Source organism: Megalops cyprinoides, chromosome 15, assembly GCF_013368585.1.
Source record: "Megalops cyprinoides isolate fMegCyp1 chromosome 15, fMegCyp1.pri, whole genome shotgun sequence".
Taxonomy (NCBI): domain Eukaryota; kingdom Metazoa; phylum Chordata; class Actinopteri; order Elopiformes; family Megalopidae; genus Megalops; species Megalops cyprinoides.
In genome coordinates, this window is record NC_050597.1 from 16,463,459 (window position 1) to 16,489,138 (window position 25,680).

A 25,680-nucleotide genomic window follows, 5' to 3' on the forward strand; every position below is an offset into this window, starting at 1 on the left:
CTACTGTTCTGCTAGCTGCATTACTGCCTATGTTTCAGCAATGCCGGAGCTGGGTCTCGAGATGAAAAGCATGACAAGCTCAACAGCAATAGATACAATTCCAGTTTAATTCATAAAGGCTCAGTTTCCTAAACTCCACTCCCTGAGAGTTGCTCAGTGCACTTTTACATACCCAGCAGTTTGTTGCAGTTGTCTTTAAATCATCTAAATATTTTAATCAGCTACAACAATGAAGAAGTATTTGGCTAACTAATTATGTGTCACATCAATTCTTTGGCTTATTTTAACTGCACACAGCATAGCCAAAATATTGCCTCATTGTTTTCAAAGGCAATGGTCCGTAGCTATCTTTGCCATAAACGATGTTACAGGATATGCAAGCATTGCATTTGCTGTCTGGCTTGCAAGATTGCAAGGTTCTTAACAAATGTTTAGAAAAACAGTACAGTGGTTGACATGCTCTGAAAGATACACATGGATCCTCTTCCTAGTAAGGTTGCCACTGCACCAGTTTCATTAAATATCTTAATAGACACTATAATGGGAAATGGTAGAGTCATCTTTTTGTGAATGCTTTTGTAGTCATCTTTCATCTTGTTCAGGTCAATGACCATTGGCCTGCAGTTTTTGGAGAGCTCCCTAACCTTAACATGACAATGCATGCCTTGTGCCAATTACCTTCATTTATACCCAAAACCTTCAAAATACCTATTTGAAGGTTTTGGGTATAAAACCTATTTGAATTCAGAATACGTTCAGAAGCTTACATTGAAATTCCAGAGTGGAGAATGTTAGAGTAGTTTTATTTCTGGAAAGGAAAAAAAGTATTATTTGCGAGGAGTATGAATTTGCTCCAGTGATCCAATTCATACAGTTCTTTTGTCATATTGTTTTTTTATCCATTTAGTCACACAAACACACATGTACACATGCACATTTTAGCACAACTATTGATAACTCTTGTTAAAAGGTAATTCTAACAAGTTAGCATTTTCAACAGCGAAAGCTTTGCTCTCCAATACAGAACAGTTTATTGAACTTTTTTACTAGCCTGAATGTACCTATTGTATGTACTTGAATGTATATGTTTCACCTACTGATGCCTGTTCGTGTGTTATTACTGATGTCCTGTTTGCGCAACCTTTCATGCCACTTTATTAGAGGCACTGTGTAAATTGCATAAGTGGCGTGTGCACGATTTGAAAATCTCTGTAACAGTTTCTGCTATGTAAGCAGTTGACTAACCAACTAGCTATTCAGCTGGTCAACTGACCAGCATACTGATATTGATTATATTTAACCAGACAGTCACTTGATGCTCTGAATTATTTGCGTAATCAGTAGCTTACGCAATCTCGATGACCATGGAGCTCAGTTCTCTGTTGTAAAATAAATCGTGCATGGAGGCTGTGATTGAAAATCTCTGAAGATGACAGAATAGTTGCACTCTTGCACGGGGTCACTAAAAGACGTGTTGATCACCTGAAACTTCTCCTTTAATGATAAGGGGTGACTGTTCCAATTGAAAATATCATAAGATGACAGCAAGTGACTAACTAGCAAGCTTGCTACCTGGCCATGACAATATGGCAGTCTTTTGTCTTGTTAGAATTCTGTTCATTAGCAGCATTATTAGACATGCAAAACATTTAAACAGAACAGAAATAAGATGCCAAAAGAAAAGTGAGGCACACATTATTGTAGTTGCACTGCATTTATGCATAATCATAATATATATTGTTACTGATGCAATTACATCGAACAGAAGAAAAGCAAAACATTTAGGCCACTGTAGGAGTGGCCAGCAAGTGTGTCCCTGTAAATCCTTTCAGTAACTGTCTTGCCTATTACCCATTTTGGAGTTATAGTCAATAGAGAAACCCAAATTTTATTTCAATATGCTTTTGGGAGACTGACTTGAGGTAACAGAATTTTGTAAAATGTGTTGCCTCCAGTTATACTAAACAGGGTTGACCTCATTGTAGGCCTGCTTTTATGACATTGTGTAGCATTGTTGTTGTTAGCATTGTTAATGTAAGGTCAAATCACCATCCAGGTAGAGACATCTGAAATTAATTAACCAAAAACGTCTTTTACATTTGGTTTAATGCTGGCAAAAGCCACAAAGCAATTCATAAAAGTACTTTTCCATTAAAATCATCCCATGCATTTCGAAGGGTTTCCTGCATACTGATTTGATAATATGATACTTCAGCTGTATTGGATTACTTTACAGAACATGTACATACCCCTCAAACAATTGCTGAAGATTCAAACTTTATCAACTCAAACAAAGATGTTTTTTGTAAATGAATACATAAAAAGTTATACACATTTAGAAAATCAAAAATAACATAAATACAAAGAAAAACATAAAGCAGAGGAATTAGACTTTAGATGTCTGTCAGGTGTTTGTAATGGTGAGCTATTCCTTCTCCTGAAATTCCTGTCATTTGTACCATATAAGGCTGAACAGCATGCAGAAAATGAAACATTATCCTTTCATCTTTAGAATCATTTCAACTTCATTTGTAAGCAACAATAATCATCCTTGTCATCCTCAAAGTCAGTGAAATTGCAGCATTTTGACATACAAAAGTATAAAGTCTCAGGTCATGTTTACCACATGATGCTGTTAATATACTATCCACACGCTCTCTCTGTGGCACTAACAGACTGGTAGGGTGAGTGTTGTACTGCGGAAGCAGTGCCCTTCTGTAGAACTTGTCAAAACATCCAGTTCTCTGAATTACCAATACACTGGAAATGACAAAGAAGTGATTCCAAGGATGTCTGCAACATTCCTTAATACAGCAAACAAAACTAGATAAGGACACAAAGACACTTTCATGTGGGGGGATGGGAAGGCGGTTGGTTGGGGTAGGTATTTGCAATTGACATGGCACAATTTATGCATGTAAACAGATTCATATACCAGTATGTGTAATCAGATGAAGATTGCAGTAACATGACACTAACGTTCCATTTTCCAAACACACTAACCTCAATTGCATGTGAATGCATAGGCATTGTCATTATATGCACTCTCTAATGAATACTTGGACAAGGGGATGCCCGTTAATGCACCTGGAGGAGTTAAATCTTGCCAATTTTCCATTTGAATTAATAAACAGTTTCAGAAACTGAAAGCAAAATGGGTATTTGTGATTGTTTCTGTTGAAACAAATTATGTAGTAATGTGCAGGTCATGACCGTCCAAAACCAGGATTTGATTCCCTTATGCCAGCTATGTGTTATGTATTTTTAATATCATAACTTCCAGTGAACCTCATACACATGAGTGATATAAATGAAAATCTGACTGCCAAATCTTCTTTTTTCAGAAGTGGTGACAGGGTTTGGCCATCTTCATTTAAGTGGAATATGGGCATGTTTGAACAATGCACCTTCAGGTAACTAGTGGGTGCCAGGCTGGACCTTTTAAAAGTAGGTACTTTGTGAATGTGCAGTGTAAAGTGTGTGTGATTGCAATCTGAATCACACACTTTCCCATTATATTTGGGACCAGGACTGTAACCCTTTATTACATGGGCCTTTTTTTATCTTTCTTGTTTTTTTAGCTTGCTTAATGCTCAAGTTCTGTTCTTTGTTACTGAATGCTATTATTAAATAGTTGGGCTTAACTGCAGAGCACATAGTTGTGGCACATTAACATTTGTAGTACCAAACATATTACCATATGCTCCTTTTCCTCTGACATCTCAGTCATACAGTATCAGAAAGGCATGACTACATATATGATGAATATAATATATATGATCATATATGATCAGTGTATGTATGAGCAGTTGTGTTGGTATTCCATCACAAAGGATTCTGTTGAACCGAATCAGAATTTGTATTTTTCTTCTTTGTAAGGAACTGCTGGAATGTCTTCCATTTTCAGTTCATAGCCGAAACAAATACAGATATAAAATAAAGTCAGTTCCATTCAATTGCTAATGCTGTGGAACTTTCGCCAGGCCATTTACGTGGTTAATCGTGTCATAATGTCACCTTTTCTAGATTGTAGTGACACCCAGTGTTTCCAACTGGAATTTGTTTTTTACTGACAGAATCTAGCACCATTTGCATTGTCCTGAAGGAAAAGCTTGATTCCAAATCGAATGTTAGATATGTGAGGGGTAGAGACGGAATTAAAACAAAATTAACAAAATTAAGAGACAGACAGTGGGCCCAATTACGAGGGCCTAAACACTTGCACATATATTTAAAAAAAAAAAAAAACTGACGCAGATGGCAGCAGAGGCGGCAAATGGGACGGTGTATGATTTAAGTGTGTGTGTAATTATTCTGAACATAATAAACTCATAGGAAACTGGAAATAAACAGCAATAACAAATTAACTAAATCGGGATTAAAATCATGTGGGTGAACTATCTTTTCGAACCTCGTGTTTCGGGTCAAGGGTTCGCGCGCATCAGATTATTTGCTATGCATAACATGGCATGAAATTCATCTGTGATTTCAGTTATGCACACTCACAGTCACGCACGGATGATGCCCAATTGTCTATTAATATGTGTTACATGCGCACACCGGTTGATATTTGTTGTTGCTAATATTAGCAGTCCCGTGCACTCCGGTGGGACAAATCTGGAACAGGGCAGCGCGTGGTGAACAGTTGCAGATTGATGGCATGTCGGCGGGGACTCCCTCTCAGCTGATCCGTACGTGATGTACAGCAGCATGTCTCGCCGATGGCAACGCACGTACTGTACCTCAAGTGTTGGTATAGTAGAACTGTATTCCCTAGCGGCCAGACGCAGCAGCATGTGGATAGCGTCTTACTGTGTCTATGTAGTTTTAAGAGTTGAGATGAATTAACGCTCAGCGATTGTTCCTGTTTCTACTTTTAACAAGGCAGACGTGCAGCTCATCTCCAGATGTGCTGTTACGTGAATCTTCTGCAAATACAAGAAACAACTACTTGTGCATTTTTAAAGTTGGGTGTGTTGTAGTTTTATACTATAACCATACATCTTGATTGATGCATTTTGCCAAATAAACCTGAATCAACCAGTTACAACCAACTGTCAGAACACTTTTCCGAAACGTAAAGATATCACTTAACTAGTGGCATTTCCATTACGATCAACTGAAAGGAAAGCGGATCCACGGGACTACCGAGATCTATGTAACTCTATACACGGCACTACGCACGGGTGCCAGGGGCGCACGGTAGTAGTGGTACATTTATGGAGTTGTAAACATTGCGTCATTGGAGGCTTGCGCTGCGTTGTGGAACTTGAAAGGGCATTGCTGTGTTGGTGTGGGTTGGGCCTCGCCTTACAGGGAGATGGAGACTTTGACGTCAGGGGCGCAGGAGCTCCCCTCTTAGAATCTTTGCATGTGTCACGTCTGGCCCGTAGTATGAAAAGCGTGTGATTGTTTTCCGAATGAAAGCGCACGTAGGCACTGGGATATACACTCGAACGCCGAGTCGTAGTTCTCATTTCATAGAGGGCTGGATACTCAGACGTATCTCGAATGGAGACAAGATGAAGGTAAGGATAATTGTTTTTGCTAATATATTGTGTTTAGTCCGGGCTGTCTGGGGCTATATATTTGCTCTTATTATTCGCTGTTGTGTGTCGGATTTTATTTGGCAATAATAAAAAAATCAATAAAATGTTATTTGCCTCGCGTTATAATTGGCCAGTTTTATTTAATGCAAATAGTGCTACAACCTGAGAAATACATCTGAATGGCACTAGTAGTGATTAGTGATGAACTGCTTTAATGCGTTATCCATTGAATCCTTTGAAGCTGGCTGAGAAGAATATGTCTTGCCTTAGTGCCTTAGTATTTTAATGTGATTCAGTTATTGTGCCATGGTGATATATTCTAGTATGGTGTTTTTATTATAACGTTTTGCTTGTTGTCTCGCGCTATTATATCCATGCAATCTTACAGACTAAAAGCAGTATTTTTCACTTAAGTGTTTCAGCTAAAGTGTTAATAAACTAGTTTAATTTGTTCTGCACTATTTATATATTTTGTTTTGTTTGTTCAGAAGTATTGGTTGATTTAATACAACACGCTCACAACACATACATGGAAGATTCTTTACTGCTGTATGTCAGTCAGTATTTGTTTATGCATTTCATATTCCTGAGAATATCATCAATAATGGCTTATGTACAATTGTTTTCAGGTGATAACCTATCCCTCTGTTGCTGCTACACATGCTCCTGCCCTGTTGAAGGAGCTGAACTGCCAGAGAGAAAGGGGGCAATTCTGTGACTGTGTGATCCGAGTACAGTTCAACCCAGGCAAACTCTACTTGGCCCACAAAAATGTCCTAGCTGCTTCCAGTCCAGTCCTGGCTTCACTTCTCTCAAATCAAGGTGCATTGTTGGATTTACAAATCCCAAGCATAACGCCTGAAACCTTAGGACATCTCCTGGAGTTCATCTACACTGGAGCACTGCCACCACCTGACTTGGATGAGTCTGTGTGCTCTGCTGCCGCCTACCTTGAAATGGAGGAATTGCAACAGGCTCTAAACTGCAGACTAGACAGTCCACCTGGGTTGGCTGTGGATATGGAAGCTGGTAAAAAATTTGTATGGCAGGTATGCCATCCGCCAAATTACAGGTTGGCGGGGCATATCCCATACCTGTACACCTCTGAGATTTAGACTGTTTTCAAGATTTCCTACAGAAATAACAGCAATAACCCTTCTGAGGTTTGGTACCATATAAACACTTGTCTGGACTTCAGTCAAAACCTGTTTGAACACACCAAATTCATATACAAGTTTGTACTATCACAAATGAAATGGCTAAAAAAGGACCATTAGGCCTTTTCTACCTTTTCTGCTTCTGTTTTTCTTGAAAGTTACACTAAACTTTTGAAAGTGCTTTTGTAGAGGTACCTTTTGAAACCATATTTTTAAATATAATATAATATAATATAATATAATATAATCAGATCTATATCTCTGCATTTGTTGTTGTATGTTATATGCATGTTTTTGGCATGGCTAAACACCCAATTTCATTTTCAGTCACAAAATAATCATTGTGTAGATTAACTGGATTAACTAATAAGGTTATGTGTCTGTCAGTAAAGGACACTACCTGATCCACCTGAGTGGATTTGTGTCATTTTCAAAAAAAAAGTTCTCAGTGTTCAAATCAATGCTGATGGAAATATATGCATAAAACATTCTGAAACCAGCAGAACGTAAAATGAACTTTTACAGTATTTTACCAGATTGCTAGAGTATTGCACCAGATGAACTGGCTTTTCGGGTAATGTATTTATTTTTTCCTGCTAGATGAAATGGAAGTGAATCTAAAGAGAAGATTTGTTGAGCACCAGGAAATGAAAAGGAACGTACACTCTCCATCTCACCACCATGAAGTCAAATGGACCTTACCATTATTGCCAAGCTGTGAGGTGGTGCCTGTCATACGCCATGCAAGCACAACGGGGCTTTATGAGAGAATGCCCTTACTCTCCGAGATCCGCTGCAAGAGCAGTAACATAGACTTTGGCTGTCATGACATCAGAGAACAGGAAGCAGAGGACAAGGACCAGGTACTGGGGATATATCAACATGGATACCTTCCAAAATACAGCGGACAACAACGTGTTGAAAGGTATAAGGCAGCTTTGCATGGGTCAGAGTCAAGACAAGCCAAATTTCCGTCTGCCATCACGGATACAAATAGGGATGAATTGCTCTGCCATGTTCCAAATGAGATAGGACATCCCCATTGTGAAACTACCAGAAAGACTGAGTATGAGGAAAAATGGCTTAAAAATATCTGTAAAACCGTAATAACCAATGCTGTTATTAGTTCAATGGGGGCTGATGGATGCACTCACAATGCTGAAGCCATAACTGAGGACACTGAGATAAAAGACCAGAAAGATGACATTGTTGCAAACAGGTCAGGAGAATTTGTTTGTCATAAAAACAGACATGTTGAAAGCAGCATTGGTGGTGCTGCTGACTCAGAAAAAGATTTTGAAAGTATTGATAGACACTATGATCTTGAGAAGGGACATTCAGCTCTTGAGAATCAGTTTGACACGGACAGCAAAACCAGAGACACCATACATCCCACTGTTGTTCATATGGTTTGCAGTCACACAAATGTTGTCAATATGGAAACACCTCCTAATGCTAATGCTCACAGTCTTGAAGAGAGGAAGGGTAACCTGTTTCCCGAAAGTGCTATTGAAGGTCATATGGAAACTTCAAACACTTGGAAGCTAGAGGTAAGCAGGGATGATTGTGCTCAGGTAAATGAACCCAAATCCTTTAGGAAAACCATTATCATTGATTCTGACCTTTGGAATGAAACAACAAATTTTTGTGCAGAAAACACAACACTATCAGGTGAGGATAAAATGACAGAAGCATCTATTGAGAGTATGTTTTCATTCCAAAGCAGTAATAATGTGATGGTACACAATGCTGATCATCAAGAAAAGGAAAAATGGGATTTTATCAGCAACAGCGGAAATGACTCACAAACCTACCGAGGGAAAGTGACCTACCACTGCTTTTTAAGGGAAGGACAAGTGGTAGAGACGAGTAACTGTGAAGACAATGTTTGCAGTAGTGTTTCTGACACTGACATTACTGGAAGCTCTACCTTACACAAGAAATCCAGTCTTTCTTCTCCATTCCAAGTGGATGTTTCAGATCCGCTGATGCCCATAGGTTATGGTGGTTCCACAGAGGTTGCGAGGAATTTCAGTGGCTCCACTGAAGCAAGTGCTGCTGACCCTGCTGCTCTTCACCCTTACCAGTGCAAAATGTGCGATAGGGCCTTCAGCCAGCGAGGGTCCCTCAACAGGCACATGCGCTCACACCTTGGAGTGCGGCCCTACTCCTGTCCCCATTGCCCAATGACCTTCTCCAGACAATATCGAGTCACGGAGCACATGCGGGTCCACCAGCGAAGCTTCGAGGGCTTGCAGAGGACTGGTCCTGCCTGACAGCCAACAGCAGAGTGAGGTTGAAGTGATCTTTTTGTGGGTTACCTGCCATTTTAAACTGTGATGTGAGCAGTCAGGCTTTCATCCTCTACAGAGCTGCCTTTAATATTTGCATTGGAATGCAACTACACAGAAGATGCAGCTACAATTTGTAATTAATTTGAAATACCGGATATTGAACATAAAAGAAGAATGTAAATTTAATGGATATTGTGATCTAGTGACATCGAGATATATGGTGGTATATGAGATAAATGTACATGACTTCCCATAGTTTTCAAGGCCATCTAGTTTCAGATTAGCAGAAATTGACTTGTGGTAGTCCTTGAATGGTATTGTGCTTGCAAGCACTGGCCTGGACGTGTTGTTAACCTGGACTTACACTGTTGCTTATTTACTTTTGATAGATACACTTCTGTTCTGTTGTGCTGGAAGTTGTTCTAGATAAGAGCATCTAACTAATTGAATGTAATGTAATGAGAACAGGCCATTCAGCCCAGTTGGGCTGATCATTTTTCTCTTTTTTTGACACTTCAGAAAATAACTTCATGATGCAAAAGTTGACAGATACTAAAATACTCTGTGGTTTATATTGAATGTGTTGTTTTATTTCATTTTTTCCAAGAGTGGCAATTGTTTAAGTGGAAGTAAAGAAATGCTTAATATTCCAGCATATGTAAAACCAAAGGAACTAGAGGCAACTGCTGAATGTATTTTTTGCACTGAAATCACCATTCACAATCCCAGGAATGACCTTTGAATATGGCTCCTATATAGGAAGCTCCCTCTTATGGTAATAACCATCTCCTTCTAAGCACAAGTATATCATACAGCTATGTCCTTTTAAAGTACAGAAAATGTGAGGGTTTATGTGAAAGCAGAATATTAAAATTAATTGTTTCATTAATTTGAACTATAAAAAAGTAAGTCAACAACAGACACTACGTCATGGGGGTTTTGGATTCATGCTTACTGTTTTTTTATATTGGTCAGGTACTGTATCTGTGTGTATCAGAGGCAGAATAAAGCCTGAGGAGACATATTCTTCTGTTACCATTTTCATGATCCTCTCTGAAAGAGCAAACAAACACTCTTTGTGCACTACACAAAGTCCTTTGATTTTAATTTCTAACTTATAGATATTCATCAATGGCTGTTTTTTACTGCACAAACCATCCATCAGTGTACAGCAACTCCTTAAGGTCTTTATATGGAAACATTCAGATTTGAGTATTTATTCTGTGCAAAAGGAGAGTAATTTGCATGTGTATTTTCATGCAATACTCCACAAACAGTCTAAATTTCCTCATTGAAATGCATATAGTGTGCATACAATTATTACAATTTGCATTGGAAATGACTTTTTATCTATCTCTATGAAATGTAAACATTAAGTCAAGTCTGTTTAAGTATACTTCTATATACCTTTACATACGTGTACGCATTTATGAATATATTCACATTATAATAATGTTAATATCATGCTGAAGTCCTTATTTCATCCTCTTTCGTGTGCATTTATATGATTCAGTCACTCCTTCAGGTGCATTTCATTGCAGGAGAAGAAGAGAGGATGGGCAGTGAGATATTAAGGGAGGCTATGGTTGGTTTTCTTCACTTATTCCGATGGAAGGTTGTGCATCACAACAATTGCCTATGAGGAGAGAGAAAGAATTAACTTATTTTACTCATATTTACACAATTTGCACACAAGGTACAGCACAGTTTCCTCAAACTTTATTAGTGTAATCTTTGTAATATGACAACAGTATTTCTAGCCTTGCTTACCAGACCTGTGTCAAGCCAGGAAGAGTGTTAGGTGACGACTTACTCTGAGATAATGTATGCATGAAGGCCAAGCAATCAAAGGTGATTTTGCCTCTTAGTCCTTGCAATGAGGGGTGATTGTACTACATAGTACTAGATGGACCTCTTTTGTTACTGCAGTCACTGCATATATTACATAATGATGGTAAGCTACAGACAGCTTTAGCCAGAATAGCTCAGAAGGCAGGAGCTTGTCATAACTGTTATGGAGTGAAGAATGATGCCAGTCTAGCACAGCATAGAACCAAGTCCAACCTCTCAAGTGCTTAATGGAGACAGTGGATACAAGTCTCTATTATACTACAATTGGACATTGAAACCACAACTGTATGGGCTCTGGGCAGACACTACCCACAAGGTCACTGAAGAGATGACAACAATACAACAATCTGAGCATTGCTCAGTATAACTGCAGTATTGTACCTGTGTTTTAGTGGATTGCAATGCAGTCCTGGCGAATGCTGTCATTACTATTAGCAGTACGCCCCCTGCTAAGCAGTGGAACATGAAAACACCCTCCATTCCATACAACTGCATCTGTGAGAACCAGACAGACAGAACATCTTTTATTTCAGCCCCTAAACAATCAATGTTAAGAATGTTTGATACATCATATTGTAAGAAATTAGTAATTCTATTTTTTTTTTCCATGCTTATGGGGAACTCGTTGACAGACATGAAATTTCCAAGTAAGCAGGTAGCACTAGTTATACACCACACTGAAAGAGAAACACACCATATGTGATCTTAGCGCAATATTCTCTTCCTCAGTGACGTTGCCATATTTGTGACTGTAGGAAAGATGAAGCAGTGGAATTTGGGCATGGACCATGCCTTTGATGAATTCAAAGAAAGCCAGTACCACCCCCAATATAGAGACAATGCTGAGAGCCATACTTGCTGTTACCTATAAGAGAAGGAAAGTGTTGAGAGAAACGCAAAGATTTGTACATTCTTTCTCCATTGTGGTGGAAATTACTTAGCATCAGATGGCAATCAGATACACGGTGACTGTAATTATCACACCAACATAAATTGAGAGTATGTTCATGACAGAGCAATGCTCAGAAGCTGTTAATGGTAGGGGATGTTGTTGTTATAGGTCATATATATATATATATATATATATATATATATATATATATATATATATATATATATATATATATATATATATATATATGCTGTGAAATCAGTTATCATATATGGAATATATTTCACAATAAATATTTCACTCCTTCTTCTATAGAATCCCATTTACAAACAATTCCACAAAGGATTCTGTTTCTGTTCATATAGAAATGCGTACATGAACAAATTCACCCACAGATGTACACACAGAAACAGAAAGACAGAGAAACAGAGCCTCACAGACAAATGAAGGAAAACACAATCTCAGATTGAAATAATCTCACACAAAAATTAGAAACTCACCAACTTTTTAGTGGGGGTGTGCTCAGCAAGGACATATAGAGTACCACAGATGATGAACTGCAAAAAGTGACAGTGGGAAAGCTATAAACATAATGTCCAAAAATGTTTCAACATGGAATACCTGGAAATGCAACACCTATGCAAAGAGAATTAAAATAAAGGCTTTGTGTGTGTGACAGACCGGGCAAATCCTCAAAGACGTAGCTATTACTTGTATTTTCAGATCTCCCTGCTACAGGGGGTGAGGGATTGTTTCAAAATTACAGTAATGACTGGGAGCCTGCATCGCAGAACAAACTGGTTTTGTTCCACTGGGAATGGGGGTGGTTACATTTACATTTATTTATATTTATTTAGCAGACACTTTTATCCAAAGCGACATACAAAAGTGCATACAGTAAGCATAGCAACAGTGCCGGGACAGGATGTGTGAGAGCAAAGTCTGTTTGAGGACGCAGTACTAGCTACTTTATACAACTACAGGGTTATGTCAGTTAGGATCCCATTGTTGCTCTGCACGTTAATTACTCAGATAGCACCAGGAGGATGCACCTATCCTCCAACAGCATTTCCACCTGGTGCATTGTGGGGCTTGTAGTTCGAAAAATAGATGTGAATGGCGTGCATGTGTGTCTGAAGATTGCGCTCGCCTCACCCCGTACCCCTCAGTGGGTGCGGCAGTTATTGTGGTAATGATCTTAAATGTATGGTTGGTGATTACTAAAAGTTAGAGGCAAAAAATAAGTAATGAGTTCCAAGATTTCATGCAGTTTTCCACAAAGAATTTGACTTGTCTTATTGTATTTTCGAGGATATCCTCAAACAAATAATTAGTAATAAAAAATTTAACAACATTTGAAGATGGAGTACATCCTCATCTGAACATAGATGGGCTAAGAAACAGACCAGGGTCCCAAGCCAGAAGGAGCAGAAGTAATCAGAAGAGGTCTGCACAGGATCCATCTTCATGGGAATGCCAAAAATAAACAGTGACCCCCCCAAGAATAGCATCACCACCTGAAGAGAAGGGACAGGACATACAGTCCACTTCAACATTTGCCACATATTGCTAAATGTTTCTAAAGCATTCTTAGAAGGCATAAGTTTGGTCAAAAGACACCTTAATAATGGTATTTTCTTTTCTGATTCCAAACTTGTAAAAGCTTTTCTAAAGATGTTTTAAGTTTTATACACTTCAAAATCACTTAAACAATTTTACAGTATTGACTGTCACTCAAATCAAAAAGTCTCATTGCCTTGTAAGTTGACCCTTTTGTAAAGCTCCCTCTCATTGAACAAAATGTTGTGATAGTTTTGCACAGCGCATCTCCTCCCTAACTTCAATTTCTCACCCCAATAGTCTTAGGTTCTCCTCTAATGAAACGATGCAGTGGTTTGCTCCCACCCACCACTGTAGTGTTTGGCTTTCTCTCGTCCTCTGCTGGGGTAATCCCAGGGGCTGCCATCACCGACATTGTGAACTAGGGCTAGAAGGAGGTTTGACAGACAACCTGTAAATGCAGCAAAAACTCTCTTACATTGTATGTTGTGTCACGATTCATCTGTTGAAAAGATACATAGATCTCTGTAAAAAAAAGTATTGTCATCAACGGGGGAGACAGGGGTTTTCAACTCTTTTGTACATCTAAATCTCTATATACAGTTGTGAGACAATGAATAACAAGTAAACCATAAATTATTGTACCAATCAATCACCCATATTGTCTTTAGGATAGCACCCTTCACAGTAGAATCTGTCAAAGACCACCTTTAAAAAAAAAAAAAAAAACAGAAGAAGAAAAAGGATAATATCCAGGCAGGTCCAAGTTCACAGTTCACATCTTCTCTGTTCTCATTATGGTTCATCATGGATATGACAAATTGCAACTGATGGTGACATGAATCAAAACCAAACCTGATGATGATAATCAGATCCAAAATAGGAATCAAGTTCTCATCAAGCGCTTGACTTCCATCATTGAGATTTACCTAACTCTCAAGAAACATTACATCACATTATTGGCATTATTTGGCTCTTATCCATGTTACTCATTTATACAGCTGGATATTTACTGAGGCAATTCTGATGATGCTTTCACTATAAAGCATCACCATGTATTTTTTGGAGTTTGTATCAAATACACAACAACTGTAGCAGCATTGCTCAGTTATTACAACAGTCAAAATAGTAGTTCCACTGCAATTCTATCAATCTGGAAGCACTCAATACCTCACAGCATAACCAAAAAACAACTATCGGTCAATACAAAGAGCCTCATTCAGTGTGCAATGGGAAAGTCAAAATAGGTGCAGCAAGTGTAATTATGGTATTTGCCGTAAAACTCTGGTGGTTGTGTTTTATGTTGCTTAGTCCCCTGTTAATACCATAACATGGTAGAATGTTCTGACATAGCTTGAGACAGATAACAGAAGTGAAAGTCAGAGAACAGAGGAGAGGTGATGTACATGATGATCATGTAACATGTACTGTAGAATTAGAAAATAAAGCAAATAACGTTGTTTTACAGTTTATTATGATCCAAAAAGTGAGCTGTGTGGTGGCTGTTAACACAGCAGTGACGACTGGCTTGAGAAAGCAGGTCATGTTGCTTCATTGTCTTGGGACTGAGGGCAGAAAATCTTTTATAGTCTACCACAGTCATGTACGGCCTAGGTCTTACCCACTGTTTTTGATCAATCATGCTGTAATATAGCTGGAGAAGACACTGCGCTGTACTTTCCACCAGGTCTCAGGTGGTGCAAACACAAATCAAACAACACAACCACCCCCATTATTTTTTTCAAAACTAACACTCACCTTCATACATGAAGCAAAGTGCTAATGCAATTGGGCTGACAACTGCAAATGTGGCACAGCTGCGATTTTTGCCAAAAATTACTGACATCAAATTAACAAAACGAATTTTGCCATGTGCAATTTCCATCTGCACTTTCTTTCAGGTCCAGAGTGTTTATAGTCAGTAAACAGAGATTAGCCAATACACACAGATCAAAAAGCAATGAAAGAACACCCAGGAAGAGTGAACTTTGAGTCACTCCATGCGCATACGCTCCCACTTCTTGCTCACCGCGCACTGATTCATTCCACTTCAAAGTCTGAAATATCATGTAGTAAAAAATGAACTGAAAGAACCAGTGTCTTTATGAAACAAACAAAAAAGTCAAAAGATGTTACTTGTTACTTGCAAGGAGAGAGAGAGATACATTGCTATGACACAACAAAAATACATTCCAAAACAAATGAAAATACATACACCCATGTTTGGCGAACAATAAAATTTCCTGTGCAAACACTCTACTGAATTTTTTTTGTTAATATCAAGCTGATTTTACACTTGCAGCCTTCATATCAGTGCCCTATCCAAACCAGTAAAATTCTGTGCCATTGTAAACATGGAAAATACAAAAAGTTACAATTATACTCTCATAAACTGAAAGTCATAAACATAGAGAAAAAAATATTCACAACCTGGTTTCACAGAAAAAAAGAACAGTTAATGTACACTGATATTACAAGAGAAGGGGAGGGGGTGGATGGGAAGAGGAAAGGGGAGGGGATTGGGAGAGAAGAAAAAGAGGCGAGGGGTGAGTGGGGGAAAAAAAAACAAAATGTGTTTACAGGAAAATGAGTTCTCAGCTCTCAAAATAAAGCCCACATGTATGAAAAATGTGTGACAGAACAACACACCTGCAGTGGTTAACTTTGAAATGATTTTGACTAGTTTGATGTAACTGATGTAATACTGTCAGGCCGCTAAAGCCCATTTTGAAAATGGGGAGGAATGAGTGGAGAGGGAGAGATGGGGGAGGGGAAGACGAGAAGTTGCTAGAAGGGAGCGGGAGAGTGAGAGAGAGAGAGGATTTAGTTGTTGCCCTAACGTCTACTGTTGTATTGTAGTTGAGGAAGAGAACCAGGAATGCTATGTCTTAACAACAGAGTTCAGGTATCAGACATTGACACTACAGGATTATTAAAAACAAGTCACATTTGGTTATGAATAGCTGGGGGATCGATAGAGAGCTACTCCCACAATGATGAAAGAAGATGAACCTACAAGTAATCGTGCACTATCGGATAACAAAAAACAGTGCAGAATTTCAAGTTGCGGTACTCTAGATACGTAACAAAAGAAAAAGTAGATCAATCACAGAAAAAGATACAGCTCTGAAATCATGAGCTTATAAATGTACATTTCTAACTGTGTGGGTTACCCATATGGTTTTCCATCCTCACTATAAAATCCCATTACAACAAAATAAACTTACCAAAATGAAGAGTACACAGCAAGACTGCGATGGCTGTTTCATATATATGGAAAAGAATAAACTATAAACCTTTTCACGATTCTCTGTTCTTTAATGCTAACACTGACAGAGTTGTTTTTTACTGTCAACAGCTGCAGTTCTACAGAAATCTTTGCCTGCTTTCTGTCTGTCCCTGCCTTCTTACTACCAGATTCATGAAACATTTCAAAACTTTCATGGGACCGCCCCTGCCCCCACCTCTTTTTTCTCTGTAACAGCTGCTGGAGTGAAACTTCTCATCCCTGATATGACCTCCCTCCATTTCAATGACTCATTCTCACTGACATTACTTTGCCTTTCAGCTCCCCAACCTCTTCACTATTGAAACTGCTGTTTAGCAGCATTGTTTCTGTTTTGTCTGGAATTAAATATTTAACATTAGACTTAAGTACATACAGAGGGACCTCAGAAACTGTTTGGACTGTTAAAACATATTCTTGGTGTACATTCCACAACATTTCAACTATGCTACAGCATTTCAGATCAAATCCAATTTACATTTCATCCATGTACCATTAATGGGATTATTGGGATATTACATTTCCTGTGCTGTAATGTGAGTTTTCAGCTGTTTTATTTGTGTTATATATAACTGTTTTGCCTGAGTAACTGAAACTTCTCCCATACAACTGTTTCTCTCCACTGTCAATAAGGCAATGGCTACATCCCCAACAAGAGTGCGCTAAATGGGTAAGTGAACAGAACGTTAAGTGAAATGAAATTTCTGCGGCATTCCGATGTTAGAACAGTAGTGTATATTGCATGCAATACATTTAATTTATAAAGTGACATAATACATAAACAAACCATGTACCACTGTTTGCATTTGTGTGAATGAGTGTCTGCTACGTATGCCTTTTAAATCACTCTACATGCTTGAGCCATTAACTGAAGATCAGTGGTCTCAGCTGTCTTCCTCTATAACACAAAGTTATGGCTCATCAGTTTCATCCTCTTGCTGTGAAGCTAACAATTCAGCAGATGCCACCTCCTATGGATGTGGAAGAGATTCAGTATGGCAGCTGGTGCAGTCTCAAGTGAGGGGAGTTCAAGGGTGTTGAGGGCAGTGTGGGATGTAGATTTTATTTGCTCTCAATTGCCCCCTTCAACTGACTGTACATATATACTCCACGTTGGTCTTATACCACAGGGTCTGTGTTTTTGCAGTCATATGTTCATTTCAACTGCAGTATCATGAAAAACTCTTTTAATTAGAAGTCCCAAATACACTCCCAAATAATGCCCATCCCCTTAGTCCACGTGTGCATCTTCAAGCCTTACGGCACAAGAATCAGTGGTATAATGGACTCTGTTCATCATACACCACGGGTTTGAGTGCAATTTTATAAAACAGATCTATAGTTGCCTAAACTTAAGGTTAGCTATTTAGCTACATAAAGCAGGAGGAGAAACCAAATTTAACAAGTTTTATTGATAACACCAATCATCACTCTGTCAATGAAAGCAGTGACCGCACTTGTTACGATACTGTTGCTATAGTAACATTCCTAACATCATCTAGTGGTACTGCTGGATTCACTAGCTAGGCAGCTAGCTAGTCAGCGACAGAGATAGCCAACATGTATGCTAACTACAACCAAACAAATTAAGTCAAACAAACCACACAAAAGAAATACTGAAAGAGCCTGGCGGTGTATTTTTATGAACTGTTTAAATGACCAACCGTCAATGAAGTCCCAATTCAAACTCTTCCTCAATCCGAAGGTGGAGGCTATTCTACCATGTAACCCTGCCCACCAGAACATGCCACATATGAAGGGAGAAAACAAGTAGACTACTAACAAGAAACAGCCGTCTGTTAAAATGGCAATTACAAACCACCTAATACATATTAGAATATAGACTTCAATACAATACAGTAAGACAGCCCTTAATTACGCGATCTCAAGCAAGCTATTTAATAATCATATGAGGATGATTTCCCGACCCTGGACAACTATATGCTAACAAGCAGTCGTTGAACTTGTTGTCTCCGCTGGATGGCGTACGTTGACAGGTGTGTGCACCTAACCTATCCTTTCCTAAATCTCCTAAGTGAAATCGTTTTCTCGGAAGTTGTTTCTTTACTGTAAGTATTACTCTGTGATTGAGGAAAGAGGCGATCATACTGCCCCAGGCAAAGCAAGCTCGCAGAGGTTTCAGTTTACAGCGTGTCTTTTCAGGAGCTCCTGACATAAGGAAGAAAACGGTCAGTGACCATAGCAATAGTAACTCCTCGGGCCTGAGCATTATGTCTACCCTACGTACTTAGCGTACTCAAAGACAGGTCAGTGTAAAATACTGCACTAACTAAAGTAAACCTTTCAGTGGCCTACACTTCCCCCAACTAATGTCGTTTGTCTGTAGACCTAACGTTACTGATTCACATTTAAATCCCGGTGCTAACCGCGTTAGTAATGGTAATGGTGCAATCGAAAGTGTATCGTAAATGAAAATCTGTTGGTGTGTGTGGGTGAAGGAATGCCCCTCTTCATGTTGCCGGACGGGCGTGACAATCGCAGTCGTAGTTGTTACCTAACATTTTAGCTTGCTGGCTTAAACGGCGGGGAGAAGCATAAATCACACCATGAAACAGCCGCCAAATCAAATTTTATGTTTTTGCCATCTACAGTATTTAGCTATCAATGTCCGTTTGATGTTTCCGCTAGCTACGATATTGATAGTTAGCTAGTTATAACTGTCTAAATTTAAATGCTTTTTAGAAGTTCCCTTTTCAGTACCTCCGTGAAGCTGGCCCCCCATGTCATCATAAAATTAATGAAACTATTGCTGTTCGTTTGTGCCAGTTTGTGCCGTAAAAATCATCGTTTGTGCTGTTAAGGGTTTTAAGTAGACGTAAGTATTCATGTGGCTAAAGCCTCATGTGACATCTGAACTCAGCTGATCACATATAAGACTCTGTAAGTGACAATATCAACAGCAAGTAGTCTAACATAAAATAGCCTACATGCCTAACTGTACTGTGAAGTAAATACAAATCAGTCAACTTTGTCCATGTGTCTTGCGCCTTTCCGTTGCAATTTCTATATATTCCTGAAATGACAATAAATAACTTGATATTTCACCAGTCTGATTCGCCTCGCTTTGAGGAAGCGGGGGTGTGGGGGAATAGATTTATTTGCGCAAGTTGTAAAATAATATACAGACTCAGTTTTAAATTGCATCTGTTTATTTCGTTGGTGCAAATCAGCCTGGCTAGTTGGCTAGCTGTAAGTCCTGTAGAAGGAGAGAAGATATTGTTACGACAATGTAGGCCTATAGCAATTTTTTGTTGCTGTTCGGATTGTGTAGGGCTGTAGGCTAAAACTACAACGAAGCGAACACGAACGCTTTGTTTTCGGGTGCACACGAAAACAAGCAATTGTGTTAGCCAATATAACAACCAAGTAACTAAGATTTTCACTTTAAGACGAAATGTGATAATTGTAATTAAAAGTTTAAAAGACTCACTTGTGGGTTAGAGCTGCTGCCGGGAACAAACAGGCAAAAGGGGTGCAAACCGTAGTCATGGGAATTATATAGGCTAGAACTACGGATAACGTAGTTTCCATTTGCTGAAACGTGAAAGGGGGAGTTTGTGCTGCCAATGTCAATTTTATCCTACAGTGTGTTAATTTTAAAGGAAATATGTGAGGTTGTGGATGAAATGCATTTATTGCATCAGAAGGGTAGTAGCACAAATGTTTCTTTTAACGGCACAAATCAGCACAAACGATTGTGACAATTTACAATTTTGGAGCGATTTGGACAATGATGGGGGGCTGAGTGACATCACGCGTATAACAAATAAAGTTTAATAACTTAAGAAACATAGTAGCACACGTTTCTTTTTACAGCACCAACCGGCAAAAACTATTGAGACCATTTTGGAGCGATTTCGACAATGATGGGGGGCTGAGTGACGTCAATTCGGTGGCTTTAAATATGTAATTTTTTTGGCTTATTGTGAACGCAAAAAAAAAAAAAAAAAAAATCTAAGTGTTGATACATAACGTAGATGGCAGTTGGAGATGAATAACGCAGTATAAATGATCTGTTGTGGGAAGCCATTTACATGTTTTATGAGGAAGTTGTTGTGTACTGGGTAACTGTATTGAAAATAAGGGTATAACCTGCAATCTAGGCAGCAGCCAAAAGAGACTCAGTGAGCCACAACCTAGAAGCCATCAGATGTGGACTCAGACTATGGGGAGTACAAACCACAACCTGTAGTAGACGCATACCATCACAGGCTCGGCAATCTGTAACCCTGACATGATCCAGTTCAGTGAGCTGCATTCTGGTTGTTCAGTGTGGACTTGTAACAAGGAGGTGGCAACTAACTTCAATGACAGACAGAGCAGATCCACCACAGAGCAATCTATATAAGACCTTGTGAAGACATGGTGAACTGTGGTCTGACTCCCCACGATAAAGGAGAGTAGTATAATAAGGTGATTATGCATTACAGTGCATGCAGTATCAACACAGAAGTGGAAATTACAACACCAGCCAGATCCACACAACAGATCAGTGGTATTGTGGGAAAAATAATTTAAGTACACATTACTAAATTAAATATACTAGCAAACTAACTCTAGCTGATCAAAAGAATATACAACAAAAGAAGACATTGAGCAATTCCATTTCAGTTGCTACTGCATTGTATACCTAAGTACTTGTAAGTCACATCAATGGTATCAGGCGATTAACTTTAATATTCATTTTGACTTCTTGGACCATATGAAGATTAGAAAAACAAGCAAACAAAGAAATAAAGGTGGGTTTTTTAACAGGATTGTTGCCAACAACCAATAAACAGTCATTGTTAATGAAAAGGAAAAGCAAACATGGGAACAGATGAAAACAAATGCTGGCATAGAGCAGATTGCTGTTAGAAGCTGAGGGCAAATGAATTGCGTGACAACAGGCATGCATAGCCAGGCATCAGAATGTCTTTGATGTTGTGAAGATGGCACAAACATTAGACTTCTATTAGATGCAGAAGCGAATAACAGGTGTGCCAACAGGCAGGCATTGAAAGTATTTTATGTCATGCAGGCTATGTCACTATTTGGAACTTCAGTGGTCAGATTGCCAGACGTAGCAAAAATGCCTTACAAATATAATCCATCAAAAACAAATTGAGACAAACTTTCTGCTTTCTGTAAGTTCAATGGAAACTATGGTTCTGAAACTATGCAGAGGCATCTGAAGGTTTACTGTTCCCTGGTTTATAAAAAGAGGTAATATGCAGAAGAAATTCATTAGTGCTGTCTGTTGAGTTCAAGGTCAGACAGCTTTCTGTAGTCTGCTGGCTGCTCCACAAATTGGGAGATGGTTATAAAAGAATTCACAAAAAGCCAAATGTACCACTTTCTACAATAGTGTTGATTATTAAGAAATTTAAGGGCAGTGATATAATGGCAACTTTGACAGGAAGAAGACATCTATCTTTCCACCTCTGGTTTTGACACAAGAAACTCTAGAGGCAAATGTAAATCACAAGGCAATAGCTGGGGACCTCCAAAAAATACTGGCATCTTCAAGAAGAGAAAATTTACTTTCCAAGTCCTTTGCACAAATTTGCAGTTCATTGCTAGGTTCAAGGAAGAAGACAGACCACAAAAGAGGTAGCTTGAATTTAACATACTACACCTGAAAAACAGCTGCTGGTTAGTGGTCAGATAAAATGAAAGTTGAACTTTTCTGGCAAAAAAACAACAACAAAAATATACCCATGCTGAAATCAGAAGAAAAACCCAAAATATCTAAACAACCTAGAGCAATCCTACTGAGAGGAATGGACACAAATCCCCCTTCAGAAGTGTCTTAACCTCATTTAAAAAAAAATAATAATAAAAAAACCTACAAAAGGCAAATAGTCAGTATGATCCATTCCAGAGGAGGATTTTAAGCATACAAAATACAGGGGTGTGAATGAATGTGACCCCAGTTTTCTTGAATTAATATTTTTGAACAATATGTGTTTTCTCTGTTCAATTAAGATTGTGTTTACTTGTTTCTTTTTCATCTGTGCATATGAATAAAATTAATGGATGAAAGATGACTACCCACAGATCAGCCAGAAACCATCCATGAACTGGAATCTGGAATTAAGGAAGCATGTATTTTGTCATAAATTACAGTCCATTGGAAAACACCTAATTTGCATGTGCCATATATAACTCCTGTGCATGACTAATGTAATAGGGTGCAGTATTGCATACCATTCATTTTGAGGTTTTGTTGATTATAATCTAAGGCATGTGATGAATGCTAAAAACAGGTTTAAGGTTTGACTGCAGCAGTAACTTAAAAGATGGGCACAGCAAATATAGGTGTGGCCAAGGTATTCTATAAGAAGTGTCAAACTCACGCAACAAGCTCTCTGTATGCTGTATCTTATTGTTGATTTGAAACAATATTAAAATTGTCTGGGTATGGTACTGTATGTTAGTTTTCCTGGCACCCCTGTACAAGGTGCATCTTAAGTCTTCTGAAATGTGACTCAGTTAAAATTAAGTAAGTAGTGGAAGACCTGTGGTTTATATCATTTTTGAGATAAATGCATTTTCATGCTTCCCTCTTAAAACATGAATAGCTATTTTACCCTTTGCCAGCTTGGGGCAGCCATTGTTGAGTTTCTTAATTTAATGTGTTGGGTTTAATATTTTTTGTTCTATTTACTTCATTTACTGCTTTGCAGTTACCTTGATATTTTTGGTTTAGGAATGACAGCTGATTACCTGATTATTGCAGCTAAAATTTTACATATATACATTTACTGTATATTTAGGTAAAGATGAAAGCTCAGCTCTCATGTACACTCACTGAGCAGTTTATTAGGAACACTATGTAAATACTAGGTAGGGCCTCCCTTTGCTCTCAAAACAGCCTCAATTTTTTGTGGCATGGATTCCATAAGATGTTGGAAACATTCCTTTGAGATTCTGGTCCATGTTGACCCTCTCATGTGTGTGCCTCAGCAGAAATCAAGATTCATCAGACCAGGCTATGTTTTTCCAGTCTTCAACTGCCCAGTTTTGGTGAGCCTGTGCCCACTGCAGTCTCAGCTTTGTGTTCTTGGCTAACAGAAGTGGAACTCGGCGTGGTCTTCTGCTGTTGTAGCCCATCCACCTCAAGGTTTGACGTGTTGTGCATTCTGAGATGCTTTTCTGCTCACCACAATTGTACAGAGTGGTTATCTGAGTTACTGTAGCCTTTCTGTCAGCTCCGAACCAGTCTGGCCATTCTCTGTTGACCTCTCATTAACAAGGCGTTTCCGTCTGCAGAACTGCCACTCACTGGATGTTTTTTTGTTTTTGGCACCATTCTGAGTAAACTCTAAAGAGTGTTGAGCGTGAAAATCCCAGGAGATTAGCAGTTACAGAAATACTCAAACCAGCCCGTCTGGCACCAACAATCATGCCATGGTCGAAATCACTGAGATCACATTTTTTTTCCCATTCTGATGGTTGATGTGAACAGTAACTGAAGCTCCTGACCCGTATCTGCATGATTTTCTGCAATGCACTGCTGCCTAAAAAAGTGCTCTGTGAGTGTATATTCTACATACTAAAATTGCCAGGGCTGATTAGATAATTGCATGAATAAGCAGGTGTACAGTGTTCCTAAAAAAGTGCTCAGTGAGTGTATATACTACATACTAAAATTGCCAGGGTAGATATTTTACTGCCAACGTTTTTGCTACCTTACAAGTTATGAAGATTACCTAATCGTCACAGTTGTTAAATAATTAGGGGCTTATTGTTCCTCTGAGGTAGGATGTACTCATGTCAGACAGAGTTACTCATCACAGCACTCTTCTGCATTCTTGTCAGGCAACAAGGAGTGGCTCAATTTATGTCAGTGAGAGCTGAAAAGATCCTCCAAATGACATTTGCTCTCCTACTTTTCACTGTGAGACTTGTAATGAGAAAAACAGTTGTTAGCTGTGGGCAAGTGTACTAGTATATTGAACTCAGTGCTCAAGTGTGAATGTTGAGGGAATCACAGGAGGTGAGCTGCAATACACAATTGCAGTTTCCAATGTTCAGGGTGAAGAAGGAGGGGAAATAACAAGCATATGAGCAAATTAGATCTAAAATGACACCCAAAGCATACATCTAAAGGATAATATAAAAGAAACAATATAGCTGCCACCAGTCTTTTAACCACCAAGGTTTGAAATGTTTTTTTTTTTTTTTTTTAAATATAAATAGCTTCAGCTACAGTCATAAAATTCTAGATTTTATAGAATTGTGTGTGTGTGTGTGTGTGTGTTTGTGTGCACTGAAGTATATCGAATCAGACTTAGTCCAGCCTAGATTTAGATTTAGATTTAAGATATGAATCCACTGTCACTAGCCAATGCCCAAAACCCACACTTTTGTTCTGTAGATACCATGCATATTTGAGAGGTTTTATCATTTACTGATCTTTTAGAGCTCAGTCAGCAGTCATTTCTGCATAATCTGGCTTAAGTAAGGGGAAGTCATTTTCAACAGAAGTCTTCCTTCTCTAGAAACTTCCAGTCATCCAGAAAGATCTAGCACAAACAACAGACACTGTAAGACAGAAAATAGTTCATCAATCCATGCGAGTCAAAAGGGCGTGTTCCATGATCACGTACTCGGACTACCAAATATTTTTAAATCATTCTACCATACGAAGAATTTTTAAAAATGCAATGGTTATTCCTTGATCTCTGACCAGTGGCATAATTAGGTCTGATCATTCAGGACTATAGCCCCGAATATTTTAAGCCTAGCCCCGAATATTTTCGCCCTGAAAAAGGAGGTGTTCATAGCAAAACAACAGACAGACTGTGTAACAGAGTGGAACTTGACTTGCAGTGTCCGAAGGTGTATTAATATTTATTTATTATAAAGGTTGATATAACCTCCCCAACCTACTGATGCCGATCAAAAAAAAGACAAGCTCCAGGCAAACTTGACTTAGCCCCAAATCTTTTCAACAGCTAGAAACGTCCCTATCTCCGACAATTTTTTACTTCTTGCACACTCTCTCACTAAGTGTACTCACATTGCATTTTTTAGAAAATTTAGAATGCAGAGCAATATTTAGAAAGTGAATTGGTCAAACAAC

The 25,680-nt window shown here is 38.7% G+C and overlaps 2 protein-coding genes across 4 annotated transcripts; one reads left to right on the forward strand and one right to left on the reverse strand.

Annotated features, from left to right (window-relative positions):
- Positions 1-5,433: 5,433 nt before the first annotated feature.
- LOC118790128 (hypermethylated in cancer 2 protein-like) lies at positions 5,434-9,406 on the forward strand. Of its 2 annotated transcripts, none has more exons than XM_036546958.1 (3): positions 5,434-5,528; positions 6,179-6,578; positions 7,307-9,406. In XM_036546958.1, exons 1-3 carry the CDS (start codon positions 5,523-5,525, stop codon positions 8,980-8,982), a joined length of 2,082 nt encoding a protein of 693 aa, XP_036402851.1. In that variant the 5' UTR covers positions 5,434-5,522; the 3' UTR covers positions 8,983-9,406. The 2 variants fall into 2 exon arrangements, with proteins under 2 accessions (XP_036402851.1, XP_036402852.1); XM_036546959.1 differs by having other exon boundaries at positions 6,179-6,598; positions 7,307-7,392.
- A 98-nt stretch (positions 9,407-9,504) lies between these two features.
- si:ch1073-291c23.2 (uncharacterized protein LOC799862 homolog) lies at positions 9,505-16,700 on the reverse strand. 2 transcript variants are annotated; one of them, XM_036547360.1, is made up of 7 exons: positions 16,531-16,700; positions 13,596-13,730; positions 13,150-13,260; positions 12,244-12,300; positions 11,546-11,716; positions 11,233-11,346; positions 9,505-10,636 (listed from the first exon to the last, which is right to left on the reverse strand). In XM_036547360.1, exons 2-7 carry the CDS (start codon positions 13,716-13,718, stop codon positions 10,601-10,603), a joined length of 612 nt encoding a protein of 203 aa, XP_036403253.1. In that variant the 5' UTR covers positions 13,719-13,730; positions 16,531-16,700; the 3' UTR covers positions 9,505-10,600. The 2 variants fall into 2 exon arrangements, with proteins under 2 accessions (XP_036403253.1, XP_036403252.1); XM_036547359.1 differs by having other exon boundaries at positions 13,596-13,754.
- Between the last annotated feature and the right edge of the window lie 8,980 nt (positions 16,701-25,680).

Bases quoted from the DNA above. Each gene is read 5' to 3' on its own strand.
- LOC118790128 (XM_036546958.1), top strand. The intron at 6,579-7,306 runs GTAAAAAATTTG...TTTTCCTGCTAG, and splicing joins GGCTGTGGATATGGAAGCTG to ATGAAATGGAAGTGAATCTA.
- si:ch1073-291c23.2 (XM_036547360.1), bottom strand. From the start codon at position 13,718: ATGTCGGTGATGGCAGCCCCTGGGATTACCCCAGCAGAGGACGAGAGA. The intron at 12,301-13,149 runs GTCTGTTTCTTA...CACTTTTTGCAG, and splicing joins CCTTCTGGCTTGGGACCCTG to TTCATCATCTGTGGTACTCT. The intron at 10,637-11,232 runs GTACAATACTGC...CTCTCCTCATAG, and splicing joins TGCAATCCACTAAAACACAG to GCAATTGTTGTGATGCACAA.